This window comes from Embiotoca jacksoni, unplaced genomic scaffold (genome assembly GCF_022577435.1).
Source record: "Embiotoca jacksoni isolate LCO1_2020_lvr unplaced genomic scaffold, fEmbJac1.0.p SCAF_5, whole genome shotgun sequence".
In the NCBI taxonomy this organism is placed as follows: Eukaryota; Metazoa; Chordata; class Actinopteri; family Embiotocidae; genus Embiotoca; species Embiotoca jacksoni.
In genome coordinates this window covers 12152926-12164400 of record NW_027185403.1, presented here as the reverse complement: position 1 = coordinate 12164400, position 11475 = coordinate 12152926, and the positions used below count along the sequence as shown (strand labels likewise).

Below are 11475 nucleotides of genomic sequence, written 5' to 3'. Positions count from 1 at the left end.
GATTTTAAACCAAATTAAATTTGTTAAATTGAGTTGTTTTTAGTCATGAAGGACAGGCAAGACAGTTATCTTAAGCACTTGATTAAGAGGACATTTTGGAGAGTGGACAGTTTGACTCTGCTTTAAATTAAAACTCCAGAAACAAGGCAGATGTTGATGCATTAAGTGACTGTAATGAATCTTACAGAATCTTTTTAAAGAAAAAATCAGGCTAAGGACTTCTCTTGCAGGGTCAGCGAAAAACAATTTCAAATGCCCTGAACCACAACACTGACTTAGCTAAATTTGAGTGACCTGACAAGATATGAATAAATGAGAAAGGTAGGTTTCTTCAGAAACTGCTTGTGTCAGATATAACACTTACTCAATTGTAACATTTCCTTTTGAAGTGTGTGTTATCAGCTTCTGGTAATTAAAACTTCCCATACTGGATAAATAAAGGATTGCATGTTTTCCAGAGTAGAATATTTTGACTTATTGTGTTACAGCTGAGGTTTATATTCACGATGATAAACTCCGACGTGGTTTATAGCAGCAGATGAGACAGATTCTTTTCCCAGGGGGCTCATTGCACATCAGAACTCAAGTCTGAAAGTAGACAAGACTAGTATTGATTTCCTTCCTGATTTAAGGAAAAAAAAGGGAAGTTAAGCCTTCAGTGTATGATAGCATCTGCCCTGCAGTGTGTGTGGGGGAGACATTTATTTTATCCTCACTTCAGGACATTGTTATACAATAGCCTACACACATGCGTGGTCTATCTTATTTTTTCCTCTCGATCCTGATCCACAGTAAGTCGATCGGTTGTGCTTTTTTGTTTCCTGCTATTTGTAGTGTGCTTGTTGGTGGAAGGGTATGTGTCGAGGAGTGTAGGTGCAGTTGAGGGATTCATATCAGAATCATAAATGTAATCTGTATCATCCAGTTTAATGCAAATCACTGCTGTCCTCTCACAGTGTCATCCGGCACCGTCACAGTCATTGGCCTCATCGGGCACAATGTCTCTTTGCCCTGCGGGTATGACACCCAAACTCACGGCATCCTGAGTTTCTGTTGGGGACAAGGGAAGGTGCCCCGGTCCAAATGCTCCAACACAATCCTCTCCTCCCAGGGTGGGGATGTGCTTTTCAGGCAATCTTCTAGGTACCAGCTGCTGGGTCGGGTGACAGATGGAGAGTTGTCCCTGACCATCATGAACGCTCAGAGGAGTGATGCCGGTGTGTACGGCTGCAGGGTTGAGTTACCCGGGTGGTTCAATGACCACAAGGTCAACACACAACTGATTATGGAGGAAGGTAATGCTCAAGCAAGCAGATGATCATGAAGTCTGTGATGTTTTTCAGTTGAGCCAATTGAAGTATTTTGTTTTTGTCAGCTCCAGTCGGACAAACTGATACCGAGATCTGCACACTTTCTGCTGGTGGGACAAAAGAGATAACAATCAAAATCATTTTCCAAATCTGAAAGTCTTTAAGCAGCTCTTTCATTTGAAATAAAACATTATTTAAAAAAAAAAAAAATTATAGCATAAACTTCATTTTATGGATCGTACTAACTGACAGTTGAACTTCTTACAGAATTACTGACAACATCCACCCCTAAAAATGTGGAAGTTAGTGAACCAATACTGGACATGTTTCAAAGTACAACAACTGAGGTATGGAACTGTTCTTTTAAAAATGAAGAAGCATTATATATTCAAAACACAAAATTTATGCAGATAATTAAACCTTTTACAGGACAGGAGGACTCTTCGGTGACTAAAATCACAATTTAAAATGATTTAGTAAAAATGAATGTCTTATTGTTTTTTGCAAACTATGAATAACAATAGGCCGCCCGACTCTGGACAAGATTGGTTTTGCAATTAGTCATTAAACAACAAGAAGGGGGAGATGTCACAAAGGCACAGCTCTGATACAATTTTTTTTAAATTTATTCTTATCCAATATTTAGGTAATTATATTTCCGGAACATTTTGATGCAGCGGAATGTGAGTCATAATTAGAATCATAAAAATATACAAAATTATAAGCATGTGTCTTTCACATCTTATTTTGTTGAAAAATGTAAATTCAACTGCACGTGTGTGGTTGTGGGTTAAAGCTAGAAGTGAGAAATAGCACAAAGATTATAACATTTTTCAATATACTATTTAATGTATCAAATTATGTTAATTATTTATGGCACGTATTTAAAACTATGTGCCAATCACAGTTGACCCAGTTCATTTTTCATTGCAGGAAAAATTCAAAGGCTTCTGGAGAATGGGGAACATTGGCAGAATGGCAGCTATTTTCTGCTTCCCCATAATCGTAATCTTCGCCTTTATTTTCTGTAAGTATGGAATGGATTATAGTTTGTGACTCATCTGCCATCCAAATTAATTTTACATTAACAGTGGGCGTCTATTTATCATCTGAAGCCACAGAGTGGGCTTCCCTTTTTAAGACTGAAAATAATGTTTGCATTTCTTCAAACTAGGGAGGGTGTTTCTGTCGAGGGGAACACGTCAACATCTCAACACCTCAGCTGCTGAGAATATTTACGAAAGTGTCCCAATGATCTAATGATGGTAAAAAAAAACAGGAAAACAAAAGACACGGGTTTCTATTTGGAATTTCTGGCTGCAGAAGTGGCTGCCAGTCATGTGTTGAATCTCTCCCTCTTCTTGGCTTTTGCTTTGAACTCCTATCAACAAGAGAACAAAAATGACCTATATCCTCACTAAAGCAGCTTATAGCATCCCGCCATTCTCTGAAAAGGGTAAATGTGCATCAGAAGATACAAAAATATTCTGCAGATTGTCGTGGCAAGTATGTATTTCCACGTGAGAAATAAACAAAGATAAAATGAAATATCCTTTTCAATTTAATAATACAAGATAACGTAAGAATATCAAAGACTCAAAGAATATCAGAGAATCACAGAGTCAATCTTTTTCAGCTGAAAGGACAGGCTAATGCACACAGAGTGTACATGATGAGTCTGACAAAACGTACAGATACAGCCACACATTTATAGGGAAAATGTAGTCAAAACAGAGCACAAGAACATCTTCCACCCCAAGATTGGAATATGTTCCTCTTCACTGGACATAGCTAAGCAAGCACCTCGTACACAAATAGAAGTGCTGGAGGTCAGCTGGAAAGTTACAGAGAATAATAAAAATAGCACGTAGGTTATTACATATATAAGGTAATGATTAATTTTGCTCCAACACAGATTAATTTGCTTTAATTTTCTGTGCTTGTTCAGAAAAGCTTGCGGATGTTTTAAATTTATGGAGGTGATGCTATGGAGCCATCTACTGGACCTACTGAACATAATCAGAATACCTATCAATGTGAATAATGCATTACAGGGGTGAGAATTGGATTTAAAGGAGGGAAAGCAAGATATGTACATGTACCTCTCTACTGTATATGAAAATACAATGACTAATAACGAGTAAATTAAATAATAACACACTTTGGACATGGTTAAATAAATTACATTTTCACCACATTTGTAGCAATTTTACGATCAAATAAACTGCCCTGATGACACACTGAACCCTCTCTAGGTGAAAGACATGTGTTGGGTTATATTGGTTATGTGTTTTGTTAAGTGTATGTAAGTGTGTGTATTTTTTCTATAAAAAATAAAATTAAAAAAAAAATCAGAGGTGAATACATCTTTTGTGTCTCAGAGAGGCTTTGCCTTGTTTACAGCAACTTTACATTCATGACTGATGTGAGAAAATCATCTGAAAGGTGTCAAATTTACACGCAAAATTACTGCTGATGTATGTAACTCTATCCTTCAAAGTTTTATTTTTTGTTTTTGTAAGTATCCTTGTCGCGTGTAATTAAAAAAAAAACGTTTGTACTTTCATTGCTAACAATAATGAATTTATCTTTACCTCATCCTACTTAATATCCTTTGATTTAGTGCTTAACTACACGTAATAGGTGTAATAGCCATCCAGCCATTATCTACGGATCCCAGGGACCCCAAAGTCAGCCTATCCCAGCTGACTGTGGGTGAAGGTGGGGTGTATCCTGGTCGCCAGTCCATCACAGTGCCAACATAGAAAGACAGGCAATCACTCACGCTCACATTCACACCTTCAAACAATTTAGAATCACCAATTAATGTAGCACTCATGTTTTTGGACCGTGAGAGGAAGTCAGAGAGCCCGAAGAAAACCCACGCTAGCACAGGGAGAACATGAAAACTGCACACAGAAAAGCCCCGGCTGAGGTTCAAACCCAGAACCTTCTTGGTGTGAGACATGCTGCCTGTATTCAGTTACCTTTTTCTGCAAATACTAAGCTTATAAAACATCCTGCTTTGAATCTTACAATTATGATGCAGGATCAAAATATTTACAAATTCGTATTTGAATTATTGTAATAGTTTGTTGAACTAACCACACATTTTGGGAAGATCAAAGAGGACGTTCTTTGCTGGGTCACTGAACATCCAACAGATCCAAAGTGTTTACTCTGCACTCTAAGAAATTTGCAAAAGTCCAATGCCCCTCAGTGAACCGGACATTGTATTTTTCAACAGTGTCTGGAAATAAACAGTCAAAGTTTTTTCTAATTTTAATTAAAATAATCAGTGAAGGCATCTTTTTAATGAATCATTGAGGGAAATATTCTCAATGAAGCTGTGTGATAAAATAATATAAATTGTTGCAAGTCAGCATGTTTTTTTTATTGTTTCCCTTGTATGTAATTTTCTTCAGCGCTGCTGTCTCTATTTGTGTTGGTACACTGGTGCGCATGTGCATATCATCATAGAAATTCCCGTATGAGTTCAGTTAATAATAAGTGTTTCATAAATCCCTCTGGATTTGGATTTCATGTGGTGCTAAACTCATCAGACAGGTGTGATGGTGTATAAATATCTGTTACATTGTAACTTATAGTGACAAACGGGGAAATAATGTGTTTGTCTGCTTTGAATCCCACAAGTAATTACAATAATATAAGAAATCTACTCTTTGTATTTTGAGATGTTGTTGTTGTAAGCTTATTCCAACCACATGTTTCATGAGGAGCTATTACAGAGGAAGTTCTGTGCTCGGTTACTAAACATTCAGCAGACCGATATGTTTACTCAGCAGTCTAAGAAACATACAAAAGTCCATGACCCTCGAGTAAACCGGACTTTCTATTTTCATCTGTGTTATATTTGAGGACACAATATGTATAGTGGTTGGATAAATAAAGGTGTGTGGTATTTAAAACCACCTTGTGTTTTTGCTCACATGCTGATAATAAAAATTGTAATTAACGTTAAGAGGTATCAAATATTTTGGACCAAATTATTTTCTTTGGCGTGTGCTCACTTTCACAACTGCAGAATTTCTATAGATGCAAAGCTGCTCTGTCACTTTCTTACTCCCAGAAGAAAAGATGAATTCAGCTTAATAATATCTTTCTATCTCTACCACCACAACAGGAACTGAGAACAAACAAGGTGGCATGTTTATAACCTTGGTTGTGTCTCTGTCTAATCATCAAAATGAAACAATGTGCCAGGAGGAACATTGTTTCATTTTGGTAGAAGGAACAAAAACCACAGAAAAGGAAACGGCTCTTTTCTGCATCCGTCTTCTGGTTGCAGAAGTTGTTTGTGCGAGCATATCAAGGGCGGTGTCATGTGATGTGAAAAGATTTCAACGCAGAAACCGGACTGTGGTTGGTTCAGTGTGGTTGAGCAGTCGAACTAATCCTTCCATTGACTTGGAAACAGAGCTGTAAAATGAGTATTTCGGGCAGCATACACCTTTCTTTGTGTTGCATTCTTTTCTTTTATCTATGGCTTGGTAAGACAGTCATGTAGATGATTTGCATTTTCATTTACTAACCATTGACTATTTTGTTTTACCAGAAATCTTGCATTGCCTTTTCAGGTTGTATGTCTGCAGAGGCCCTGATAGCCACAGTGGGGACAGATGTTACTTTAATATGCAACTATGATGCTCGTAAACAAGGCAGGCTTTCAATGTGCTGGGGCCGCGGGGCCATACCCAACAGAGGCTGTGGCAATGAGGTGATCAGGTCGGACGGGGCATCTGTGATCAGCAGACTGTCAGAGCGCTACCAGCTCCTGGGTAATCTTGGTGAGGGTGATGTGTCGCTGACCATCAGGCAGGTTGTGGAGAGCGACTCAGGGACGTACGGCTGTCGTGTGGACATACCGGGCTGGTTCAATGATCTCAAACGTCAGCTGACTCTGACAGTAAATGCAGGTGAGACCAGCAAAGATACATTATAAAGATAAAAAGTGCTTTTATGAAGTCATGTCTGAAAATTCTCACATTCCAGCAGCTAGAACAAGGACGTTAGACTTGACAAAATTACATAACAAATAAAATGATTTTGGCGATTTCTGATTTTTACCTGGAAAATCATTGATCGATATTGATCCTGATGTTTCAGCACTTTACAGCCTTGTACTATGTTTTTCTTAATTTTTAGTGCGCCCTAATCCCCTGAAGATAGACACAAGAGAGGTGAAGGAAAGGATGGTCACTGTTCACTGGACTCCTGTGTTTGATGGCGGCAGGCCCATCACAGCCTACAGGATTCATCTAAAAAATAAACAGGGTAAGCAGAAGGAAACTACTCCAGTAATCCTCAGATTATAGATACTAGGCAGCCAATTCTACTTTTTGAAATACATTTAATTTACCATGTAGATCTTATCTTCCTGTTGCACAGCACCCTGGGATACTGCAGTTGTAACCGAAGTGTCAAATGCTGATCTGACTCAGGTGACTTTGGTGGATTTGCGTCCATCCAAGACCTACAACCTTCGGATGTACGTTATCAACAGTCTGGGAATGAGTGAAAGCAGCAATGTTCTGACTGTCACAACAAAAGAAGCAGGTAGATTTAGACATTATTTATTCATTAAGGCAGAATTATTATTATAGAAAACAAAAAAACAAACAAACAAACAAACAAAAAAATCCACATTTTCAAATGTGTTTTCTGTGCAGCTCCAGAGGGTCCTCCTTTGGATATGCAGCTTGTGGCCCTCAGTTCTCACAGTATCGAAGTTACCTGGAAGGTAAAGTCACAATTTTGAAACTTTATTTGCGGACACATTTAACAATATGCTCTACGCAGCATCCTTTTTATCCAGGCCCGGTGACTGGACATAGATGGAGTGGTTGTTTTCTCTTACAGCCTCCGAGGGCTGAGCTCAGAAACGGTGTGCTGCGGAGTTACAGCATTAGCTACAGAGAGTTTGACCCTGCAGGCAAACAGTTTAAACGGTGGCAGCACTTAAGTCTGACGGCCACACATGAGGTAGAGAGTGTCGTCCTAAAGAACCTAAAGCCTTCTACCGAGTACGGCGTGATAATACAGGCCAAAACAAATGGAGGAATAGGACCTGCCTCAACTGCACCTCTCTGCTCCACTCCAGATGAGGGTAGGTCAGGAAATATGAGAAAATTATGATCAAAAACATGAATTTAATCATCATTTTGATTTAATTTCTTTTGTTTTGTTTTTTCAAAGTTTATGAAACAACAACAGCAACTGGTATGTCTTCTTCCACTGCTGCCACAATGAGGACACAATACTCAACCCCAGGTGTGTGTTATTGGGCTACTGAAACTTTCCTGAATTATTTCTTGAAAACCATACACTATAAATCAATTGATTATGACTGGAGTATGACTTCTTTTTTTTCTCTCTCTCTCTGCTCTCAGCTCTCACAACTTCAACTTCGACAGTTGAGTTTTTTTCTGTGAGCACAGTGTGGGAACAAGGCACAACAATAATCACCCCAGGTACTTCATATTTTATATATTTATATGGAGTTTGTAGTTTTTCATGAATGGTTTAAGCTCTAATAAAGGAACATTAACCAAACACCATGTAAAATGATAATGATTTCCATCCAGTAAAATCTGACTTAAATCACAAACATCTGACAAGAAGACATCAGCAAACTGTAAGAATGGCTTCACTGATATTTAACTACTTTAGACCTGCTTTGTTTTAGATTTGCAGTATTACATTGAAATTTGTTTTATTTGAATGAGGGCTTCCAGCTGTGTCTCACATATTATGGAAGTTAGATCAAATGGTGTACTTTAGTGTCCCATAGGCGAGCCACTATTTGCAGCTCCCGATCACAGTGTTTCTGCCGACGAATCACGTTCAAAACCACAAAAGTAAACTGAGCAAAACAAAAGCCAAACCCAAGGTTGTCTTTGCTAAACGTCACCGATGTGTGCCTCCTAGTGGCCCCCGATCCCCCGGTAGTTGAGCTAAAGGAGGTGAAAGACAACACAATTTCCCTTCTTTGGACTGCTGGATTTGAAGGTTACAGCCCCATCACCGGCTACTTCTTGGAGTACAAAGCAGCAAACGGTAAGAGAAGACCTCAATTGAATAATTCAACCTTTGCATCTGTGTTAATACAACCGTGGCATTTGGTAACATAATGTAAAATATTTTTTCCCCACAGCCTCATGGGATTACACAAAAACTGTTGTGGACTTCGGCCCCAACCAGACAGAGGCCACAATAATTGAAATCAATCCCTCAACATACAACATCCGCATGTTTTCCAAAAACAGTCAGGCCACCAGTAGAGCCAGCAACATCCTCACGATCACCACCGGAGAAGCAGGTATTGTTGTTTTTATTATAATTTTCGCTGTCTCAGTTGTACGTTACTGTAGTTAATCAGGCAGAACCGGACTTAACTCTTTCACATTATTGTTACCAACATGCTTTGGTTCATTAACAACTCTTTTCTGTAATAGCAGAAGCAGTGGCTGTTATTTACACTCTGTCAGGCAGCCCAACAATATATACATGTACTACATTTTTGTTAAAACTCAGTCACAGTTACTTAAACAACAGGAAGCCGGACTACTTCTCAGTTCCGGTCTTTTATTAGGCGAACTGTTTCTGCGTACTTAGCAGTTTTGTGAGAAGCAACACTTTTGAAACTTCTTCCTGACTGCTTTCCTGTGTGGTGTGTCTGACAGGTCATCAGAGGGAACTTCCCATTACCACCATATCAACAGATACTAATAGTGTTGTAAGTATCAAACTAGGACTGAAATGATAACAATCTGAGTATTTACATCACATGTCTAATATTCACTTATAATGACAAACCCAACAGAGCTTTAACCTCTTGGAGTTCATTGTTTTGATTTTACAGTCGATATTAGACACTTTTGGACCACTGTTTCTAACAACTGTGGGAGGAAGTATTCCCCATTTTTTCTGTCTCAATGCAGGCACTGAGAACCAGTTAAGGGACTTTTTTTTTTTTTTTTTACATACATACAGTATGCATATTTTTACAGTACAGGTAAAAAGGTACTCGTGATATGCATGTTGTTGCTAACCCTGTAAATAGATCGTTGTTGTTGTTCTATGTTGTGCAGATAAGACGTTGCCAACTGCTGGCTTATGTCATGTTAAAGTTCCTATTGGTGGTGCAAATGCAAGTACAAAAAGTCCTTGAAGGTTTGTAGTTCTTGGAAGTTCCCCTGTAGGTACTTTCTTTCAGAACAGTTCGGTCCAAAAGAGCCCATATTAACTCAATGCCATAGGTCAGGCACACTTTAACCTTACATGTTAATCTTCTCTGCTAGGTGACTGTTGAGGACAGTCAAAGTGGTCACCTGGCTGCCATCATTGTTCCGGTGGTGCTGGTTGTGTTGATTGTTGCCATAGTAACCACATGGCAACTTCGACGTGAGTATGCCCGGGAGCATTGCTTCTTACAGAAACCTGACGAAATTTCCCTCATTAATTTGTTCTTTTCATTCTCTCTTCGCAGGATTAAAACAGAAAAAAGGCAACCTGCACATGTGAGTGTTTGCATTACTTGGCACATTTTTTTTTTATGGAGAATAAAGGAGCAGTGTGTAGAATTTAGTGGCATCTGGTAATTAGGATTGAAATCAATTGAGCTCCCGTCCCCTAACCCTTCCACGCATGTGAAATCTTCATGAAATCTGCTGAATGGCCCTCTCCAGGACCAGTGTTTGGATCCCTTTGGGGCTGAAAGATTCTACTGAAGTCAACTTTCCACCGAATCCAGCTGCATTGCGTTTCGGCCCCGACACGGAAAACTGAAGCTGATTTCTGCCATTCTCGTCCGAGCTTGTGATTCCACCTGAGACAGTGCATCAGCAGCAACCCAGAAGCAGCTTGGGACTCTTCTACGCTGCAGATAGATTGTGATTTGCGATTTGCACATAGCAGATCAGCTCAGCAGGAAGTTTGAAAAGAAAAGCATAGAGCAGCTGGTTGATTTTCAAAATAAAACACCCTGTGCAGAACTCTGATCATATATCTCATCAATTTATCAACTTCTACCCCTCTGATCTTTTAAGTAGGACAAAATGCATGATAGCTATTAAATAATAGAAGGATGAATGTTTTCTGTAAAAGCTGTACAACAGAAAACTGCATTAACTTTGTAGGAAAGTATAGGAAATTACAACCATAAACCAAAAACAGGCAAAAAATAAACCACTTAACACATTTTCCTGCTAGAAGCAAAAAGAATCAAAGAAAAAAATTACCAAACAAACAAAAACCGGACAGACAAAATGCTTCACTTGTCAAACACTCCAAAACTCCTGGTAGCGTATGAAGTTGCAGAAGATGAAACAAAACAGCGCTGCTCACGCAATGTGATGGGCCAGTGCGTGTGGAAAATGCACGTTAAATCCTACACAATGAACTTTTAAGACACTTGTGTGCCTCTACTGCACTGAACAATTACTTTTATTTGTCTGCAGGTGGCTGCCCAATGGAATACGTTTCAGAGACTCTGAGTCATTAGAAGAGCTGTAAAGCTGAGTTACTCTGCACTTTAACCGAAAGACCGTTAAACTCAAAAAGAAGCAGCAGTTCTGAATTTTATGAAATTTGTCAAAGATTGTATAATTTTGTTTATTTTGTCATTAAAGAAAGAAACAGAAAAAAACTAACCAAATGAATGAAACTAACCAAAGGAAAAAAATGACCTCTTCTTTGAGAACACTCACTAAACACACTAACACTGAGGTGTAGTTTGGGTTTCAGCTTCCAATCTCTGTTGTGATCTGTTGTGTGTGGTATTATCTGCAATGGAAAGGTACTATAGTTTTTCTGTTGTCTATTTTTGGTAATAAATCTCTATGTTGTTTGTTCATCTACACTTCATTTTACCGAGTAAACCATTGTGTGTCAATAATGATTATATTTTGTTTTGATGGTGTCTTTCATGTCATTCTAGGGTCACCTTACATCACATAAAATCAATAATTTAGGATAAAATACACAACAGAGCAAAGCTCAGCAATGAGTTTAATGAATTAACTTTATTGTGGTTTAGAATAGGATGCAGTTGATTGAAGTTAGTAAGCTTGTTTAAAAAATGTATTTTGAGAGTTTTTAATTCTGTAGTGTTATGAAAATGTGAGAAGACGTTGACTTCCAAAGT

The 11475-nt window shown here is 38.5% G+C and overlaps 2 protein-coding genes across 3 annotated transcripts; both read left to right on the top strand.

Moving 5' to 3' along the window:
- Positions 1–687: 687 nt before the first annotated feature.
- On the top strand, positions 688–3864 carry LOC138211656 (hepatitis A virus cellular receptor 1 homolog). Its single transcript, XM_069171638.1, has 6 exons — positions 688–791; positions 957–1295; positions 1376–1420; positions 1578–1657; positions 2244–2337; positions 2485–3864. The coding sequence occupies exons 1-6, from the start codon at positions 749–751 to the stop codon at positions 2568–2570; spliced, it is 687 nt and encodes a 228-aa protein (XP_069027739.1). The 5' UTR covers positions 688–748; the 3' UTR covers positions 2571–3864.
- Positions 3865–5633: 1769 nt separating this feature from the next.
- LOC138211500 (cell adhesion molecule DSCAM-like) lies at positions 5634–11182 on the top strand. 2 transcript variants are annotated; one of them, XM_069171440.1, is made up of 14 exons: positions 5634–5821; positions 5909–6247; positions 6477–6605; positions 6720–6887; positions 7001–7071; positions 7191–7437; positions 7527–7601; positions 7721–7801; positions 8259–8387; positions 8485–8649; positions 9014–9066; positions 9632–9734; positions 9820–9850; positions 10019–10783. In XM_069171440.1, the coding sequence occupies exons 1-14, from the start codon at positions 5758–5760 to the stop codon at positions 10116–10118; spliced, it is 1755 nt and encodes a 584-aa protein (XP_069027541.1). In that variant the 5' UTR covers positions 5634–5757; the 3' UTR covers positions 10119–10783. The 2 variants fall into 2 exon arrangements, with proteins under 2 accessions (XP_069027541.1, XP_069027542.1); XM_069171441.1 differs by lacking the exon at positions 10019–10783 and adding an exon at positions 10790–11182 and having other exon boundaries at positions 5639–5821.
- The last annotated feature ends 293 nt before the right edge of the window (positions 11183–11475 follow it).